The sequence below is a fragment of the Sceloporus undulatus genome, chromosome 3 (assembly GCF_019175285.1).
Source record: "Sceloporus undulatus isolate JIND9_A2432 ecotype Alabama chromosome 3, SceUnd_v1.1, whole genome shotgun sequence".
Taxonomy (NCBI): Eukaryota; Metazoa; Chordata; class Lepidosauria; order Squamata; family Phrynosomatidae; genus Sceloporus; species Sceloporus undulatus.
The window spans coordinates 224,067,967-224,089,760 of NC_056524.1; the positions used below are offsets into that span (position 1 = coordinate 224,067,967).

Here is a 21,794-nt window from a genome sequence, read left to right on the forward strand (position 1 = left end):
TAAGACTGCTGGGATTTGCTATCCAACAACATCTGGAAGGATGCATGATCCCCCCCTCCCAACCGCACCTTTGATTTAACCCTATATGTTTGAAGTGGCCTTCAAAATGATTTTTATTCATTCCTGATCTAAAGAAATATTGGGTGACTCTTTGTCTGAATCCTATTACTGCATATCAGCTGACTGTAAAGAAGGGCTTCATTGTTAAGAGCAAAACTCTTAATGTGACCTCCATGCCGAGACTCTATACTGGTTTGGACTGTGTGTGGTATTGATGAGAAGGCGGCATGAGACTCTTGGTGTTCAGCATTTGTTCTTCATTTAATTATTTTTTCTGTCTCCCCAGATTAATACTCTAATAGCAGGAGGTGCAGATATATTAATGCCTATTACTATTGGCGATGAGATGAAAAATGCAGTGGGAACAGTAGTGGACTATGCACATTACAAATACTACCAGGTACAGTCTTTAGTACAGCCTACCCTACCCTAAAGGCACCAGTTCTCTGTCTGATCTTAGAAACTAAGCAGGGTCAGGATTTGTTTGTACTTGGATGGGAGACCACCAATGAATACCAGGCACTGTAGGCTATATTCCAGAGGAAGCAATTGGCAAAACCACCTCTGAATATTCCTTGCCAAAGAAAACCCTATGAAATTTGTGGAATTGACATAAGTCGACAGACATGCACATGTGCTATCTTTATTTCTAGAATTTCATAATCATAGTAAAATTAAGTGAACCCTGCTTCTGTTGGAAACTGGAGTGTGTCCAGAGAAGGGTGGCCCAAATGATGAAATTCCTGGAAACCATACCCTATGAGGAGCTGAGTATGTTTAGCCTGGAGAAGAGAAGGTTAAAGGGTGACATGATAGCCATATTTAAACTTTTGAAGGGATGTCATATTAAGGATGGAGCAAGCTTGCTTTCTGCTCCTCCAGAGACTAGGACATGGAACAATGAATTCAAACTACAGGAAAAGAGATTCCACCTAAACATTAGGGAGAACTTCCTGACAATAAGAGCTGTTTAACAGCAGAACACATTGCCTCAGAGAGTGGTGGAGTTATCTTCTTGGAAACAAAACAGAGGCTGGATGGCTATCTGTTGGGAGTACTTTGACTGTGTATTTCTGCATGGCAGAAGGCTGGGCTGGAAGGCCCTTGTGGTCTTTTTCAACTCATATGATTTTTTTTACTGACAAAGGAATTCATGTTAAATGCTATAGATTCTCTTGATAGTTATAGTAGAGGGATGGGCAACTACAGAAAGTCTGGGGGTGATTTTCCAACTTGTTTTAGGTGAGAATTGGACTTGCCAGAAGTATGCAGAGACTGGTTCTTTCTTTCTTTATTTTCTTTCCAAAAAAGTTGGCCATAAAAATAGCCTTGTCAAAACCTGCAGATGCCGCCCAGTTCCCACCCTAGCCCTGCTCATTTCCCTGAGAATGCAAATACACCTTTCCATTGACCTTTTACTTCAACAAAATTTACAGAGATCTAAATCAGAGGATGTCCTTGGGGAACAAAATGAATCCACACTTTATATGAACATTCTTCCTTATATTATGATATATTATGGATAACAGTCACCTTAGAAAAATCAAAGGTTAAAGATGGTTTAAATTTTAAAGCAGCTCTAGAGTTAAACTAAAGTATGACATTAAAGTCACCTTTGCATTTCAAAGCAAGTAGTAGCTACTGTGTTGGGAATGTGGGATGTGTGTGCGAAATCATAGTCTCATAGCATTCAAACACCACTGCTCACACATAGTCCTGACAAAATGGTTCCCTTGAACTTGCTATTTTCATTGACAGAAAAGCCTCCATTTGGAGCTGCTTTTTAAGCAGACCAGTGTCAGTGGAAATGATGGTGAGGAATTTTTTTATTTATTTACTTAGAACAGTTATACCCAGGCCTTCAGCCAAAAGGCTCCTAGAGCAGCTTACAAATGATCAATCTGACATTTCCTTGCTCTCAGGCTTACATTCTAAAAACGTACATTGAAAGGGGGATGGCAGTGGGAGAAGGGATTAAGTCCAGCAAATGCTGGCTGCTGTAAAGTATATAGTCAAAGTGTGGGGAGGCTTTGAGTGATGCGATAAAGTGAATAAAGTGTGTTGTTGTTTATTATGATAAAAGAAAAATCTATAATGTTTGATTTTTAATGATAGATGAGTGAAACATAGAAGTAATCTAATACTGAAAAAGAGTGAAGGTGGTTTGAGGATTGTTGGGTTTCTTAATTAATGAGTTATTTATGTAGATGAAGTGTAATTAATAGAAGTAAGAGGCATAGAAATTAAGGGTTGAATTATACCTGCAGTGAAGATGGAAGTCATTTTTTTCTTTGTTTATTCTGTTAATTGTTAGTTTTTGTTCAGTTATGTGTAGTTTTGTCTTTTGTAGCTTTGTAATTTGTTTCTGTTTGTATTCTGTTGTTCTGTTTTTATTTTATATACAGTAGTTTTTATTAAATAAAATATTCTTTAAAAAGAGGTTTGTCTTAATTCATTTATCTTCCTAGATGTTCACCTGTTGATTAATATAAATACCTAGTAGAACTGGTGAACATCTGAAAAGCAGTAAATTGGGAGTACTGCCTTGTTCCTCAACTATATGTTTAGGGGCATGTGCTCAGCTTTGCCTACATGTTGGCACCTGCGGGATACTAATAATGGATCACCTTGCATGCACAGAATTGGATTGGGCACATAAACATCTGTTTTAGGAAAACAACTAAGTACAAAGCAAGAGAGATAAATTCTGTTTCAACAATAGCAATTTAGTGAACATTTTGCAGAGTTTTACTGCCAGACCATACTTATTTACTTAATAATAATAATAATAATAATAATAATAACAACAACAACAACAACCTGCCTCTCCCTGTGTTGGATCAAGGCGGGTAATAGCATATAAAAAATACTGTTTTCCCTGTACCATTTTTAGGCATCCTCCCTCTGATACACAAAGGAAGTAGATTTTTTGTGGCATGATGTGGTTTTTATGTATTGCAGGATAAAAGAATGTTGCATACACCATACCATGCTCTTTCACCAACAGAGCGGGAGCTTTTTAGTTCTCGTCGAAAGTTGCTCGAATTTCTGAGTGATCGGCTTCGTGAAGCTGTCATCTGCAAAGAAAAGCTTTGGGATAAAGAGGAACTTCGAAAACAAAAGTTTAGTGAGTCCAGATTCAACAATCCCTATTATAGAGCTGGTGCTATTCTGGAATGAGATTAGAATGCTTAGTAATGAAATATTTTGATATCTGAATGAACTAAAATATGAGATGCAACACTATTGCATTGTGATCTTCCTTACCCCTGATCCTATACTGAGGTGGCAGGGAAATGTAAAACACAGTGACTTCATACCACTTACAAGGTGGTTCAAGACTGAGAGGCAGATGTAACACTGCCATCTTTGGTAGTGGCTATACAATTTTAAAAATGTTTACTGTATATATTCGACTATAAGTCGACCTCATGTATAAATCGAGGGCAGGTTTTGGGGCCAAAATTATGGATTTTGAAATGACCTGTGAATAAGTTGAGGGTAAAACTTAGGGGCCTGTAACAAAAGATGTAAAGGATGAAGCAAAGGGAAAGCATGCCAAAGAACTTAAAACATTCCAATAGTCATAACTGTTTGCACTCACCCTAAGGCTAAATGGATGAGAGAATAGAGGGAGGTCAGTTTCCAGGATAGAATACGCTCTTTCCTTTCACCAGAGGACGGTTCCTTTTCTTTAATATGAGTTAATGCACAGTATTTATATTGACTCGTAGATAAATCAACTCAGGTTTTGGGGGTCAGTTTTTTGACTAAAATTTCTAGTTTTATACATGAGTATATACAGTAGTTTCAAAGTGCTGGTTATAGCAATAGCAGTCCAACCCCCGACATACAGGATGACAAAGCATGGATTTATAGGATTCTGGCTTTGTAAGGCACCACAAGCACCATCTATTGTCAGGGGATTGTTTTTCTGCTTTGTATTATACTGCTTTTTCTGTTTTGTATTATACTGTTTTTTTCTGCATTGTATTATGTATTATGTACTGTATTTTTATATTGTTGGCATTGTATGGTATTGCATTGTTTCTTCCTGTGCATTGTTTGCTTTGTATTTTGCTTTGTATTTTGAGACTCTGTTGTAAGCTGCCTTGATCACATGGAAAGGCGGGGTATAAATAAAACTAATAATAATAATAATAGCAAGTACATTTCTATACCGCTTATCAGTGAACTTAAGTATTCCCTAAGCGATTTACAAAGTTTAGAGACCTTGGAAGGATGCAAGCCTGAGTTAAGCTTGAGACCCTGGCTGGTATTGAAATTGCAACCTTATAGTCTGTGAGTGAGTGGCTGCACTGCAGGCATTTAACCACTGCGCCACCAGGGCCCTGGTTATGACCTATAAAGCCTTATATGGCTCAGGTCCAGGCTGTCTGGAAAACCATATCTCCTCATATGAGCCAGCCTGGCCCTGAGATCTTCCCTCACTTTCGCCACTGTCAGAGGCACAGTTGGCTGGGGTGCAAGAAAGGGCCTTCTCAATGAATGTCCCTAGGCTGTGATAATCCCTCCCAAGGAAAGCCAGAATGCACCCTTTCCACTGTCATTCTGTTGGCAGACAAATTCCTTTTTATTCTGACAGGCTTTTAAAAAAACCTGGTTTAATTGCATATCTTTTGAAGTGTATATCTAAATTGCTTTAATACTGTTTTAATAATTCTATTTTAATTTTCACTTTTTGTAGGTTTTTGGTTGTACTATTCTTTTTAAAACTGTAAACTGCCTTGAGTCCCAGTTTTGGAAGAAAGTTGGGATACAAATAAATATAGCCACAACAGCAACAGTGGTTTCAGCCTCAAATTCAGAAGTTTAGCTGGGTTTCTTCCATTATTTTTATTAAAAGGTCAAATGATTCTGCTAAACATTTTGATACAAACAAGGAAACATTTGATCAGAGACCCACCTGGAATCCAGTAATTTTTGAAATAATAGTCCTCAGGTGTACATATTTTGGCTTCCAGTAAAAGATCTTCAATTTTCCCATTTGTGTATTTGTTGTCATATAGCAATAAAGAGATCTACTGTGGCAGGAGGAGTATTGCCAGAAACAGATTCATCAAAGTAAGAACAGTGCACAAAAATAGTTTAATTCACATTGTCTTTAATCATATGATGTAATCTATACAGTAGTCTGTCTTTTCATTGGACCCTCTGGAAGAACCTTGTATTTTTGAGTCTGAAAATAATGTTTGCCTTTTATCATTTCCTCACATAATATTATAGTTTTGTGTATTTTTGAATCATATATTTAAAACTTGTAAAAATATTCTTTGATTCTAGGGCCCTATGCCTTCAGTGCACAGTTAGTTCTAAGTATGTTCCTGTTGATAGGTTTCTGCACTAATAGATTCTGAAATGAATACTTTGACATACATGAGTGTGGTATGAAAAATGTAGAAATATAGAATATGGGCATGGGTGGCTTTTTCCTGTTGAGATATTACTGGTATTGAGGATCCCCCTACCCCCACCTTGCCTCCCAGACTTGGGGATGCAGGAGCTTGTTTGGAAGATTGATTTGAATTTGAAGCAGAGGAAGAGTGCTGAAAATAAATGTAGGCATTTTAACAGAGTAAATTACCTAAAGAAAACCCAGGATTCACAGTTTTTGATCACTTTTTATTTCTTATACTGTCAAGTTAAAGTTTCTCATTCATTATTAGCCCCATTATTACTTGCTGTGTTAATTTTGAACAAGTTAACTTGTGTAAATGTCACTGATACTGCTTTTTAAAACATTTCTGTATTGCAGACTGCCCATCTTTAAATATTGCTACCAATGTGGGCGATCTGTTGGTGTGAATCTTGTACCTTGCATGCGTTGTTATGACATCTACACCTGCAGCAAGTCCTGTAAAATGAAGTCTTGGAATGAGCGTCATAAACGAGAATGTTTACATGCAGGTAGGCTGGCTTGTTTGGTGATGCACACAGCAAGATGTGTGTTCAGTGCATATTGCAAAAGTACTGGTTAACTAGATGATATGTCACTAGTAGAACCACTAGGTTAGTTTCACAGTGTCTAGTGCTTCTAAATTTTAACTTGTTAAAATATAAACATGTCATTTGTCAGGCGCTATCAGTAAGGTCTTTTTAAAAAATCAAAATTGCAAGTGTTGCAGCAAGCTTGCAAATATTTCCAACCTGTTTACATGTATGATTTTTATAGAAAATATAAATGAGCAAAAATAATTTGCTAACCTGGGCAATAGTTTTCAGTTTTCTCTCCTACCACCCCACCCGCAGCCCCAATATGTAAATAATGTTCTTTACATATTTTTCTGAAGAATATGAAGACTCTATTAGAAGGATTGTGTCCAGCAGTTCTCTAGAAGATCCATACAACATGCCTGGATTGTGGTGTTTTATCCATGTGTACTTCCAGAGGCTCATGGTCATTTTCCTGGGAGGAATGAGTTTTGTAGATCACTTTATGCTCTGTTTTTCATTCTGGAAAGGAAAGATAACTAAGAAAAAGCTGAAATGTTGTAGAAAATATAAATAATCCAATTTTGTTCACATTGTTTTGTGTCCACAAAAATCAGACAGGTTACTCATCCCTGTGACTGCACCGTGTTCAGGCACACAAATGAAATATTACCTGGAAGAGTGGACATGTATTTTGAGAGACAGTGAGCACAACTCAGAGCCCCAAATGTGCAAGCGTTTTATCTGTCTGTGAAAAAAAACCTCCTTGTACGTACAGGTGTGGACAGGGCCATAATCTCTAGTCATCAGAAATCATACTGTGTTGTGTAGGGATATGTTTGGACCTATGTGAAAAACTGTCATGCATTTTTAATGATTGAATCTCTTTCTAAGTGCTGTAACATTGGGTAGGAGGTAGGAGAAGCATGACTATGGATGGCTTATGGTCCCTGGCACCTTTTGTTTTGTATACTGAGGAACAAACACCTTTTTCTGTTAGCTACACCATGTTGTAGTAGTAGTGTGCTTTCAAGTTGTTTCTTATGGCGAAACTGTTGCAGGTTTTTCTTGACAAGTGTTGTTCAGAGGAGTTTGTTTTTGCCTCCCTCTGCTGCTGAGGGAGTGTGACTTGCCCAAGATCACCCAGTGGGTTTCCATGGCCAAGGAGGGATTTGAGCCCTGGTCTCCAGAGTCGTAGCCCAACACTCAAACCACTACACCATGATGCTTGCACCAGAAGAACAATTACCACCACCTCAGGACAGAGGCTGCTATCATCTGGTTTTGGTGCTGCTGCTACAATTTGCACTTCCCCTGAGGGACTTCTTTGGGACTGCTCCCTGTCAGGACCTGGACTCAGACATCCAGCCAGTTACTGGCTATACAGTCAGTGAGGAACACCTGTGTCTCTGGGAAGGAGATATAAGCTAGTGCCTGCTGGGATTGAGGGGAGCCAATACAGGGGAGAGACAAGAAGAACTGCACCTAGGACAGAGGCCTGCATCTAAGTGTCTCTTCCTATGAAGTGGAGCCAGATGGACCCCCTGGTTCATCAGGGAGCTAGTGGTGATGAAACGAGTGGGATGGAGACTAGAGAAACACTGGCGAAAGACTCAGAAGGACAGGGGGACGTGCCAATGCTTGAGACAGACAGTAGCATTCCCCAACAGCCACAACACACAGACATGGGCTTGACAATACCTACTGCAGCAGAACACAGACAAGGGAGAGATTGCGATGCTCAAGCAACAGCTGCAAGAGGCTGCCAGGCCATAAATGATTCAGCAGCTTCCTTGGCAGGTTGTTGCTCACAACTGACCATTTGAGATGAAGAAATGCTCTGATCTCTTCATTTAGATCGATTGAACCTGAGTAGAGCTCATTGGAAAGTTTATGCCATGGTGATGGTGGCAGCAACAAAATTATACTTCTCTGTTTCTGTAGAGTGTCATCCAGCAGAGCTGTTTTGAGTGGTCAGTGGCCTTTTACACTCTGGCCCACAAGAAGGAAATAAAGACCACTTGACAGCTCGCTGTGAAGAATTTGCAAGACAAAATCTCTTGGATATGCTCTGTCTTGGAGTTGTCACAGGTCCAGTGGGTGTAATCTTGGCACCTCCTTGTCCTATATTATTTGTTAAGTTTCAGTTTGTTCAGCCTGAGGATGTGGACAGGATCCTTGGAGAAGTGAGGGCCACCAAGTGCATACTGGATCCTTGCCCTTCCTGGCTTCTGAAAGCAGCTAGAGGGGGACTTACTGAATAGGTAAGGGGAGTGGTGAATGCCTCACTGCAGCAAGGCAGATTTCCATCCTGCCTAAAGGAGGCTGTGGTGAGGCCATTATTGAAAAAGGCATCTCTGGATCCCACCACTTTGGATAATTCTCAGCCAGTCTCTAACATTCCATTCTTAGGAAGGTTCTGGAGCGAGTAGTGGCCTCTCCGCTCAAGGGGTTTCTGAATGAAACGGATTATCTAGATCCATTTCAATCTGACTTCAGATCTGGCTATGATACAGAGACAGCTTTGGTCATCTTGGTCGATGACCTACACAGGGAACTGGGCGGGGAACTGGACCCTGTTGGTCCTGCTGGATTTTTTGGCAGATTTCGATACCATCGACCATGGTATCCTTCTAAGCTGCCTCTCTGAGATGGAACTTGGGAACACTGTTATGCAGTGGTTCCAGTTTTTGTTGGACAAGCGAACTCAAAGGGTGTTGGAGGACTCCTGTTTGACTCCTTGGCTGTTGGCCTGTGGGGTCCCTCATTCTGTTCTGTCCCCATGTTATTTCACAGCTATATGAAATCCCTGGGAGAGGTCATCTAGAGATTTGGGGTCTTGTGTCACTAGTTTGTGGATGACATCCAACTCTGTCTCTCTTTTTCATCTGACTCCAAGGAAGCTGTCTCTGTGCTGAACCAGTGTCTGCTGTCAGTGATGGACTGGATGAGGGCAAACAAATTGAAACTTAACCCAGACAAGATAGAGGTGCTCCTGTTCAGTCATAAGGCAGATCAGGGAATAGGGACTTTACCTGTGTTGGATGGGGTCACACTCCCTCTGAAATCTCAGGCTTTCATCCTGGGTGTGCTCCTGGACTCAACTCTGAGCCTGGATGTCCAGGTTTCAGCAGTAGCCAGAAGTGCATTCACACAGTTAAAACTAGTGTGCCAGCTGTGCCTGTTTTTTGAGATGTCAGATCTGGCTACAGTGACACATGCCTTGATTATGTCCTGCTTAGATTACTGTAACTCACTCTTTGTGGGACTGCCTTTGGAAACTGTCTGGAAACTCCAAGCGGCTGAAAAATGCTGCAGCTAGGATGCTGATTGGGGCTGGTTACAGGGAGCATATAACTCCCTTGCTGAAACAGCTTTACTGGTTACTGGTTCATTTCTGGGCACGATTCAAAGTGCTGGTCATGACCTGTAAAGTCCTATACAGTTTAGGTCCAGACTATTTGAGAAACCGCTTCTCCCTGTACGAACCTTCTAGCTCCCTAAGATCTTCAAGAAAAGCCTTTCTCTCAGTCCCACCAAGATCACAGGCTTGCTTGGTGAGGACATGGGACAGAGCCTTCTCGGTGGCTGCTCCGACCTTCTGGAACTCCCTTCCTTGGGAGGCTAGGCTGGCCCACTCTCTGCTTGCCTTTCGCCGGCAGGTAAAAACGTTTTTATGCCGACAGGTATATATAATTCATAGCAGGGTGGTTTTTATGGAGCATGTGGGTTTCAGTTACATTTTTAATTTTTGTATATTTTCATGTGATTTTATATTGTGTGCAGATGTTTTTAATTGTACTGCATCTTACTAACATTTTAAATGTTTTGTCTGTGAGCCTCCTTGGGTTCCTCCGGCAAGAAAGATGGCATACAAATGAAATGAATAAATAAATACAAATACAAATGCAAAATAAGGACTGAGAGACTGATCCAATCAGCTGTTTTTCACAACTGCACAGAGATTGGAATCCCATTCTGTAAACATTGTTTCATCCATTGGGCCACCCTGGATAACCTTTTTGATATTTTGTGTTACTGATATTTTGTGGTACTTCCATTGGGCCACCTTGGATAACCTTTTTGATATTTTGTGAGTCCTGAATAAACAAGACTTATCCAGGTATTCCCCCATTGCTTTCACTTTGAAAAAATTACAGAGATCTAATTGAATGAACATGTGAAATTATCAGATGGAGTGTGGCAAAAGGAAGAGTGCTAGAAAGTTGGTAGTGACTTTTTGATTGTAGCACTTGATATTAATTTTTAGAGTTTCCAGTGACTGTAGATATATTAATTTGAAGCTACATATGCATGATCATGGTTAGGTATTAGCAGTATGTACAGAAGCAGATTCTCCTTTTTTCTCCATGAGAGGATCATGTTGAGAGGAGTGAAAGATTAAAAAAAAATCTGAGTAGAGCAATCCATTTCTTTAAAGAAAAACCTTATATCCACTTAACCTGCCCCAGCCCTTTGGAATACGCTGCCCACGGAGCTCCGCTCATCTACCACCCTGGCCCAATTTAGGAAGGACCTCAAAACCTTCCTATTCAAACAGGCATTCCCCGATTAAATATCCTGTGGGCCTCCCTCCTCTTCCGTGGCCATGAGGTTGGGCTATGGGGCTTTTTATTGTTGTTTTTAAGATTGTTGTTGCTATATGTTTTTAACTTTTCGGTATATTGATTGTATTTGTTATATTTTCTGTAAGCCGCCCTGATCGTTTGGAAGGGCGGGATACAAATAAAAATTTTATTATTTATTATTTATTAACCTTTTCCCTTAAAAAAGGTTGTTTGCTGTATTTTAAAATGAAGTTCATTGTTAAACATAATGTCTAAGGAAATATCTGTGTAAATACAAAATGTGAACACTGGATTTAAAACTCTTAATTTCTGTTTGCTGTACTGTATTATGTATGCTGATGTTATGGCCTAAATCACGCTTTAGAAATGTATATAAAATGATCAGAATCCTTGTAAATGTAATCACTGTGATAAAATAAATAAAAATTGTTTATTTTGAAGACTCTTGTAGAAGTTACTGTATTTGGCCCTTACATAGAGGGCACCGTTTCTTTGAGGCACTTGTAGTATTGTCTTACCGTTGAACATTCTGAAATGTCTTTGCACCTTGTTTTATTACTTGCAAAAGATGGTACATCGCCAGTTGAATCTGATGAAGGAGCATCTGCATCACTTTTGTCATGTAAGTAAATTGTCATCCTGATCTCTTTCATGTGGTTTGCTTTTTTTGGGCAGGGCGTTTCTTCAAATATTTCAAATAGTTGCTAATTGTAAATGTTTGCTGCTGTTTTCTCTTTTGCCAAGACTTTGTACTTCTACTTATGACAATTATTAGTGGGTTAATCATTGCTTTGGTACCTATGTTTTACTCGCTTATTGTTTTCCAATGCTGGTATTTTTATTGATATTTTCTATTTTTATGTTATAAGCTGTCACGACTAATGCATGAGTAACTCATTACAACTAGCTGTTTCTTTGTACAACTGGGTGTTCTTCTGTCTCACCATTATTCAAAAAATAGCCATTGGAGCTTTATATCCTCAAATGCATTTGCTCTTTAGTGGTGTTATAGCGGTGTGATTGCTTGTATAGAAGCAGAGCATGTGGTATAGATACAGCATTTCAGATAGGCTTGGTGAGAATATAAAGAGGTGACATTGTTTGTTAGGCTCACAGAATTCTTTTTCTGGTTAGATTGAACTAGGCAAAGGAGACATTCATGTATTTTAGAAATTACAAGGTGAGAAGCTAGACTTTGCAGTTTGCCACAAGATAGATAAAGGAAATCATGAGTTCTGGGGTACATACTTTGTCACATTATACATTTATAATAGGACAATGCCAAATGATAGTAATTCTTTGTGGTGTGTGCAAAAGTAATACTTTCAGAGGCAGTGCTGCAAAAAATGCATGAAAATCTCTACCCCTTTCTGATTGTCTATCAGTGAGAGTGTGTTTGTTTTTATATGTTGGTTTGCAGCCATTGTTTCCCCAACCTATTGCTGATTCAACTGCATGGTACATATGTGCGTGTGCGCATGTGAGAGACAAACTTCATTCTGCTTTACTGCAGGATTCCCAATTTTCAGGATCTTTGTAGTGGGCACAGTGACTTACTGATGGTATGGAAACGATTAAATTTGGCTACATGCTGTCATTGTTGAAGTGAAATAAAACTAATTTAGAGTGAAGGAAGTGACTCCTGGACCACTTGCATGGGTGTTACTAGGCAGTAAAGAAAATGAAGATGAACCAAACCTACTTAAAGGGTGAGCTTCTTGAGTAGGTGAACACTTTGGATCCTTTTATAGAAATCTTCAAAAGATTGCTGAGAGGTAATAAACAAAATGATAGTGATATACCTATACCCTCTGCCTCCATCTCAAGTTTAATTCTGTTGCTTTTGCCTCTTGGGAACTGGAATAGGAAAAAGACAGCCAAACAATTAGTTTCAATGAAAATGGCAACACAGCAATACACTTTAAGGGCTGACAACTCCCAACCTACCAGCACAAACAGACCACGTGAATATCAGCTGTCTCCTCCTCCACTGTGAATCCCCTCTCTCCTTTTCTTTCCCTTTCCTGATTTTTTTTCATGAGACAAGGACAGAAAAAGGCATGCATGACTAAAAGACTCCGATTCCTGATTCACTTTTGCTCCCATCACTTTGCCATTCCCGTTAGCTTTTTCATTTCTCCAAAAGGGAAAAGGAATGACAATAGAATGAACATGTTCTCTTTTCCAGTAATTTTCAACACATTCATAGGTCTTTTTGCTTTCTTCTCCTGAGCTACTTTCATAGATTGGTCAAGGGGAAGACAGTTCACTGCATTTGTGGAGACTGCAGTTTTTCTTTGGTAAGAATGGAGAAAGGGAAGGAATGGAAACAAACAGAAAGGGAAGGGTAAAGCCAGTAGGGAAGCAAAGCTCATCTGTTGCACTGTAATCCATCTTTATGGTTACTTCTTAGTGGGCTCCCACTATACTAATACTTGCTAGTCCTTGATCACTTTTTCAGGTGCTAAAAGCAGTTCATTGGTGTAAGATGTAGCAATATTATAAGGTTGACTAATATCACCTGTTGGTATGATGGGCTTGAAAAGTAATTATTTAATGTTAAAAAGAACAAATTGATAGATTAATTCACTGCTACTAACAGCAATAATATTGGTTAATTGTTATTACTTTGCAGAATCAAGCACATGACTTATAGAAAATGGGATGGGATTGTCACCACTGATTTAATGGAGCATATTTTGTTATTAGTTCCTTCAAAAGTGGACTTTTTGTCATTTTAAAGTTGTTCCTGTTGTTAACTGCTCTCAAGTCAAGCTTGGCAACCCTGTGGATGAGACATCTCTAAGCCTCCCTACCCTCCACTGCTCTGTTTAGGTCTTGTAAATTCAGACCTGTAATTTTGCTAATTGGGTCTAGTCATCTGGCATGCAGTCTTCTTTTTCTACTGCTTTCTACCTTTCATAATACAATTGGTGACTGGTGGTACTTTAAATCTTCAGCTTGGAAAAAGTTATCCAAAAACTTGAGTTCTCATTTTATATCTATTCAGTTACTTTGTCACTGAACTGCATCTTTCTTGTCTTCTTTCCACCCTCCCTGACAACATGTACACTGTTCATTCATTCCCCCTCCAAATACCTTGCTGGTTAAGGAATGGTGTGTTTATTTCACCTAAATAGGCTGGCCCAGCTCCATCAGGGCTCGCCTGAAGAAGAGCCCTCCCTCTGATCCACCTGCCTTGGTCCAGGCCTCAGAGGGAGAGAAGAATGCTGGACCTGATCCCCTCCCCCCCTCCCCATTCCCTTCTCCTTTTGTGTCGTGTCTTTTTAGATTGTAAGCCTGAGGGCAGGGAACCGTCTATTATCCTCTCTGTTGTAAGCCGCCTGGATTCCCAGTGATTGGGTGGCATATAAATAAATCCTATTATTATTATTATTATTATTATTATTATTATTATTATTATTATTAGACACTGATCTCCTGCAAGTGCAGCAATAACTGTCTGGATACAAAGATCAGTTTGTGACTCAGGGGTGGAGAATGCCTAATTAGAAATGTTTTGAATAAACATATTCAGAACACTTTTTCTGCAGATGTTCATTTTTCTGAACATCTCTGCTCTACTCCCGATCAAGAATTGTGGTTTGCAAAAATCAGTGGCACAGCATGTTTTGCATGCGGGAGTCAGTGGCATTTATGATTTAAAAGAACAATTTTTTAATCAGGCCACTATTCTGTGTTCAAGTACTTCCAGGCTAAATTTTCACTCATTTAATTTGTTATCTTGCTTTACATGATACACATGAAATGTTTACAGGAAAGATTCAGGAATCAAAATAGCCCAGGAACTAGTGAATACATGATGGTTAAAGCAACTGAAAACGTCTACTCTAACAGTTTGACTTTGCTAGTTGCAGCCCTAAAAACTTCAGATTTATCTCTTTTCTCATCCATGAATAATGGACTTGTTAGTAATGGATGCAGCATAGAATCATAGAATCGTAGAGTTGGAAGAGACCACTAGGGCCATCCAGTCCAACCCCCTGCCATGCAGGAAATCCAAATCAAAGCATCCCCGACAGATGGCCATCCAGCCTCTGTTTAAAGACCTCCAAGGAAGGAGACTCTTATCACCCTCCGAGGGAGTGCATTCCACTGTCGAACAGCTCTTACTGTCAGGAAGTTCCTCCTAATGTTCAGGTGGAATCTCTTTTCCTGTAGCTTGCATCCATTGTTCCGGGTCCTGTTCTCTGCAGCAGCAGAAAACAAGCTTGCTCCCTCTTCAATATGACATCCTTTCAAATATTTAAACAGGGCTATCATATCACCTCTTAACCTTCTTTTCTCCAGGCTAAACATCCCCAGCTACCTAAGTCGCTCTTCATAGGGCATGGTTTCCAGACCCTTCACCATTTTTGTCACCCTCCTTTGGACACGCTCCAGTTTCTCAATGTCCTTTCTGAATTGTGGTGCCCAGAACTGGACACAATATTCTAGGTGGGGCATGACCAAAGCAGAATACAGTGGCACTACTACTTCTCTTGATCTAGACACTATACTTCTATTGATGCAGCCTAAAATAGCATTGGCCTTTTTCGCTGCCGCATCACACTGTTCACTCATGTTCAACTTGTGGTCTACTTGGACTCCTAGATCCCTTTCACACATAGTTTCATTCAGCCAGGTGTCACCCATCCTATATCTGTGCATTTTATTTTTCCGCCTTAAGTGCAATACCTTACATTTCTCCGTGTTGAATTTCATTTTGTTAGCTTTGGCCCAGCTTTCTAGTCTATTCAGGTCATTTTGAATCTTGATCCTGTCCTCTGGGGTATTAGCTATTCCCCCTAATTTGGTGTCATCTGCAAATTTGATAAGTATGCTCCCAATTCTGTCATCCAGGTCATTGATAAAGATGTTGAATAGCACTGGGCCCAGGACAGAGCCCTGTGGGACCCCACTAGTCACTTCTCTCCAGGATGAAAAGGAGCCATTGTTGAGCACCCTTTGGGTTCGGCCAGTCAACCAATTACAGATCCACTTAACAGTTCCTTTGTCTAGCCCACATTTTACAAGCTTCTTTGCAAGAATGTCATGGGAAACCTTGTCAAAGGCCTTAGTGAAATCAAGATATACTATATCCACAGCATTCCCTTCATCTACCAAGCTGGTAATTTTATCAAAGAAAGAGATTAGGTTTGTCTGGCATGACTTGTTTCTCTGAAACCCATGTTGACTTTTTGTGATTATGGCATTGCCTTCTAGATGTTCACAGACTCTCTGTTTAATGATCTGCTCCAGAATCTTTCCTAGTACTGATGTCAGACTAACTGGACGATAATTGTCCCATATCTACTTACCTGGCAGTAAATTTCATTGAATTCAGTGGGACTCTCAATTTGCACAGATTTAGCTAGCTGGATCAGTAAGTCACAAAGGACTTGGTAAGTCATTGTTGATCAGTAAGTTACTGATGGAGGTCATCTTAAATAATAGTATATTAAACCAGAAAATAAAATGTTTAGAGTAGAATTAAATTAGAAGGGTATTGAAATGACTCATAAAACCCTTACCAGACAACTTCCAACAATAGGCCACTATGGTATATGGAGGGTGTATCAGCCTTCAGGCCTAAAGGGACTGACATTCTGAAAGGACCCTGGCTACCTGAGGCCCTCTTGCTGAGCAAATAGATCCCCCTATTCTGTTACTCCATATCAGGCAAGGCCTGTACCATTTTCTTGTTTCTTTAGAACAAGGCAGTCTACATAGAGTCATGTGATGCATTTCTTCTGATCATAATCCTTCTTCTCTTGGGGCTTTTCTGTCTTACTGAATTTGGCAGTAAGGACCCTCAGTCAGAAATACATTCCATCATTTATTGAGCATTAATCTGGAAATCTGTGGCGTTCAGCCATGCTGGGTGAAATTTTCTAAGTTCTGGATAATTGTCCATATATAGTCAGCCCTTCTTATACATAGATTTTTTATACACGGATTCAAGCATCCACAGTTTGAAAATGTTCAAAAAAAGTATAAATTTCAAATATTAAACCTTGCTTTTCCATTTTTATAAGGGACACGATTTTGCTATGTCATTATATTTAATGGGACTTGAGTATACACGGATTTTGTTATACACAGGGGATCTTGGAACCAAATCCCAGCATATAACAAGGGTCTACTGTATTTAAGATAGGATTGTGACTGATGCTGAGAGATGGCAGCTTAATAAATGTGCCCAGAGGTTCATGGTTAAAAGAGATGTGAGCAGGGGTGTTCTGGATTCTCATAGGTGGTTTTCTTAACCTTGACTGTGCACAAGCAAGAAGATCCTGATTATTTGTTTACTCTGACTGACATCCTGTTCAGTAATTTTAAATTTATAAATTACTTACAGCATCATAAATATTGCAGTTCATGTTCATAACTCTGGCACCATTGCAGAAACCGCCTTAATGCCCCTTCCCCTGAATCATAGAAGATAGGCAGAAGATAGGCAGGTGCACCAACCTAAGGGGTTTTGAGGGTATGGAGAGCAGGATATTCAATGATGCATCCAGTGTTTTCCTGCCATGTGACAAGCAGTTGTGACAGGACTTTGCAGAGGTCACTTTGGATGCTGCTTTTCATACCTTTCTGTCCCCTCTGCTTTTTTCTTTGTCCACTGCATCACAGCATCAGGTATTTATAGAAAGGAGGGCTGGTGTGCAAAAGGTCAATCAACCCCCCTTTTCTAGGAATGATCTTCCTTGCCTCCGGCAAATTTCATATGCCCTCATGTTGCTTTGGTCAGTGTTTAGGGAACCCATGAGTGGTCTGACAGCCCTGGTCTGCCTTTTGGCCTTGTGAATATTGGTGAGCTAGGTAATGAAGATTTCAATCATCTTCATTACAGTGATCATTTTGTGCTGCTTTGTATGTTTTCTAAAAGATTGAAAAGAGACTAGAGGAAATAGTTCTGTGCTCTTTTTTGTCTCCTCCTATCCTTCCAAGCTCTTTAGATCATTCAGAAGGAAGCCCTCTAAACCCCGTGAGATAAGCTTAAAGGTGAATTGGAAAGTATGTTAGCATGGATAAAACATGGATATTTGGCAGCTGAATTATGATTGTTAGTAAAATGGCTAGTGTGCACTGTATTTAGTCACATGACAATCAAGGGGTAGTTTTTTTTTTTTTTGCAAGAAGGCTACAAATTTCACAGCAAACTATTTACCTCCTTTTATTTGTCCTTTCAGTAGTGCTACTCTGCACAATTCTCTTGCCCTGTGATTATTTATTTGCATACTGTATTTTTATTTCTTTGCAATATTAAACCAGAATTAACATCTTCCAATTCCTTTTAGGCTTGTGTGCTCATAGATGAGATTTGCAGTGCATAGACACAACTCTGATTAATATGGGAAGAAAATTTGTTGCTCATAGGTTTTCTGTGCAGCATGTACTTCTAAACTAAGGACTGGTGGTTAATGGGGCATTAGATGTTGACACTGCTCCTCACACCATTGAAAGGCCACCACTGTTGCCATAGCATGAGGCAAAGCACATTGCATGGTTTTGTATGTTGGCATGTTTGTATTGGGCAAACATGAACTGGATCACTGACAAGACAGAGCAAAGTAATTTTAGGCAGTGGTTTGTCATAGTGGTCATATAGTGGTCATAACATAATACCTTGTTGGTACAATTTTACATTCTAAAGACTTGAACTTGGGCCTTTTGTGCTTCATTGTTAAGCAGAAAAAGGGATGCAAACAGCATTTAAAGAATGGTCTTGAATTCTCTCAAGTGAAAAAAAAATGTGTACTAGTAATTTCATGGGGTTAACTGTCTAAAAAGCGAAGAGACAGACAGGAGTAGTGAGTCCATGTAGTGGGAGAAAGGTGGGATATAACTGAATAAAAGAAAAAGAAGTGTAATTTAAAACCAAGAACACACTGTGCACTGAATAATCATTTTATTCCCATCCCCTCTAATTCAGTACATTTGCATAGGATTACCATAGAAGTATCTGTAATACTCTGCTTTACAAAATGCCAATTATATATTTTCATATTTTTGGTAGTGCGGATCCGTAAGCATAGAGTGGCAAAAGGCAAAGGAACTTCTCCATCCAGAAAGGCAAAGGAAGTAAAAGAAAAAAAGGAGGTACCAGTCACGAGACATAAAAAAGTAGATGAGAAAAAGAAGAAAGAAGAGAAGTTCAAAGAAGACAGTTCACAACGAAAGCCTGAGAAGAGTAGCAGTGTTGCGGATCTTCCTTATACTGGAAACTATAGTTTCATTTAAATACTGTTACTTTGTCCTGGTATAATTTGATTTGGGAAATGTTATATGAAAAATAGATAAAAACTGATAACTAGAAGATAAAACTGAAGCAATCGTATGTAGGTGTCGAAATCTACTTACTGTGGTTATAAAGGGATGCCAGGTAATTCTATTCATAGTAGTGAAATGTTCATCTTCCCAAAATGAATCTGATAGTTATGAAACCAAAGCTTTTCATATTTTTTTAAAAAATAAGAATGCATAAACAGTTCACCAGGTATAGCCTTGGGATTCTGTGGTGGGTCTCCTGAAGATGCAGTACAGAATTGTAAAGCTCCTCTTGTTTTTCAACCACTGTCTTGTCTTTCTAGATCTTCAACTTCTGGCATGAACTTCTTACATATAAATCAGATAGCATGTTCTTGGTATGCTACTTGGGGCCAAAACAGATGGGCCCGAAAAAGTGGACTGTGGCTGCTCCGGCACGATGTGCCCCAATTTGGGCCATCGCGATAGTTTTGAACCAGACCGGCAAAAGGAGCTGTACTTTACCATTCTTTTTTAGCCTGGTTCTTTGTAAAAGATGCGGCCTCAGTGCAGTGTCTGGCTGCGCTTGGGGCGTGTGTCATGTAAATGCTGTGCCCGAATGCGGCCAGAAACCAGCTTACTTGGCTCATCTGTTTCGAACCTCAGTCACCACAACAATATAGACTTTGCTTGCCAACTGCTGATACTCTTTCTCTCTCTTTTTTTGGGCTCCCAAGTTGCCCATTCAATGATTCTGAATACCTTATGGAGATGTAGCCATTTTCTTCATTGATAGTAGATATGAACAGAAAGTGGGTAGAAGAGACTCTTTCTATAGATTTGGTAGGAATATAAACAGATCTGATCTAATAAGATCCTAGACACATTCAGTTCCTAGCCTTTAATCCTGTGAGCTTTTATTGACTTCAGGATCAAATCCTTGGGATATGAAGTATCAGGATGGAAGATTCTGTGGCTAAAATTCTTTTCTAATATGAGAAATCTAACTTGAGTTGGAAAACACTGGGCAGTATTATTGGCTGAAACCATTGTTTTCAAAAGTGGACTCAACATGTATTGCATCTCAACAAATGTACAGTATATTGTTGACTTTTGTAGTTTCACAACCTACTGCTCTCAGTGGGGCTTGGCGAAGGGTGGGCTCAGAATGTGTCTGTTTCTGTTTGCAGCTGAGTGTGAAACAAAGCCAGGCCAGAATTTCTGGGCCACAAGCCAGCAGAGAGTTGTCATGCTTAAGGCTGCTGATTGTGGTCCCAGGAGTATAGCACTGGACTGGACAAGCCAGTTGTTTAATATGTTTTGTGTTTTATAATGCAGTAGATTTTAAATGTTACAAAATAAAATCTATATATTTTTCTGAAACAATATATTTTTGTTCCTTATTTTAGCAGTGGTTATAAATTGAAGCCTACAATTTGAAATCTACTCCAAAGTATGCCCTATTGACTTTAACTGGGATTACACTCAGATAAGTTTGTGTAGCAACTTAAAGAAATATTATTCCATGTGAAATTGTGTCATAAAGCATTTCCCTAAAGCTGCCCTTTCATGTGTGTCTGTGTGCATGCACACACTTCCCTGCCTCCCCCCTCCCCAAATCTGGAAGTGAACTTCTGGTCGCTTCTGGTTTCAATGGAAAAAATGACCAAAAAAAAAAACCCCTTCCAGTTTTGAGGCAGTGTAGCATGTAGCAGATTGCAGAGGAGAGGGACAAAACTGTTTTCTAGATTGGTTGCCCACTCTGGATATTCCTATGTTATCTCATAGATCCCTTACTGGCTTATTTGCCTGATCTTCAGTTATAGAAATAGAAACAGTGCTTCACAAGGAAAGTCTCCCATTTGGCATTCCTGATAGAAACATACACATTTAGATGGGCCTCAGATCTGGAAATTCTGTGGCCTTGATTTCTTCAACCCTGAGCACAGCAAAGATCTGTTACCTTTTGTCACAAGCAGTGGGCTAGTGAATACTTGTTCTCTGAACAATGTCAACTATCTGGACTATGCTGGAGCCTCTTCCTGCCCTATTCAACAGGTGGTTCAGATTGGGACAACTGCTTTATCACACAAAGTGCAGACCCAAGCTACTGGATGGATGTACTACCTCTGCCTCTGGACTCTTCTGTGCTCCTGGAAAAAGCCAGTAAGGGATCTATGTTGTTGGATGGGATATTACAGTCCATTGTAGTCTTCACTGAAACAAGTGTAGGAACTTTTGCAGTGAGCACTTTTCATCCAAAATTGCTGTTCCCTTCATTTGTAAGATAATTTAGCATACTTTGTTAACTTCATTCCTAACTTGACTTGGAACTGATAACTGATTGGAATGTGGTAACTTCTTTCTCCTTTATCTCTGTATACTAAAACTATTAACTATGTCAGAGCACCATGAAAGCTCTTAACCATGTGCTAGCCCATCCATGCGTGGCTGCTGCTTGGCTCACAGTACTCAATTTTCAACTGTGAAACAAAGCCAGCCCAGAATATTTGGGCCACAAGCCAGCAGAGAGTTGTCATGCTTAAGGCTGCTGTTTGTGGTACTTAAGAGTCCTGCATGCACATAGGCTGGCAGAGTCACAAAACTTCTATGAAACATCACTATGCATGCATATTAGTGTCCATCAACTTTAAATCTGCCCATTATGATAACATTCTTCTAGCAGAGGGAGCTACAAAAACATATTTTTAGGTACCACAAACTGTTTCCCACAGGGCCTCCTGACCACTTATAGAAAATGGAAGTTTTTGTATCATATGTAAAAAAGATGCTAAGTGACTCATCAATGCCTCCCAAGTTTTAGCATTAAGGTTGTGATTCTAAATAAAGTTATAAAGACTATGATTAAATAGACATAGACATACTTGTCAACATAGTGTTTTTGAGGCACAGCCAGTACCTATTGAATGGTTGTGC

At 39.6% G+C, this 21,794-nt stretch overlaps 1 protein-coding gene across 7 annotated transcripts in view; it reads left to right on the forward strand.

The window, feature by feature from the left end:
• ANKMY1 (ankyrin repeat and MYND domain containing 1) overlaps positions 1-21,660 on the forward strand; it is a 100,676-nt gene extending 79,016 nt beyond the window's left edge. For 3 of the 7 annotated variants that reach the window (XM_042458270.1, XM_042458276.1, XM_042458272.1), the window contains 5 exons: positions 347-460; positions 3,022-3,187; positions 5,091-5,145; positions 5,837-5,988; positions 18,628-21,660. In XM_042458270.1, coding sequence (XP_042314204.1) covers positions 347-460; positions 3,022-3,187; positions 5,091-5,145; positions 5,837-5,988; positions 18,628-18,851 — 711 coding nt within the window. In that variant the 3' untranslated portion in view covers positions 18,852-21,660. Of the gene's footprint in view, positions 1-346; positions 461-3,021; positions 3,188-5,090; positions 5,146-5,836; positions 5,989-6,629; positions 7,096-18,627 lie in introns of those variants that run through there. The other 4 variants (XM_042458271.1, XR_006102947.1, XM_042458274.1 and 1 more) reach the window with 4 other exon arrangements.
• Positions 21,661-21,794: the final 134 nt, after the last annotated feature.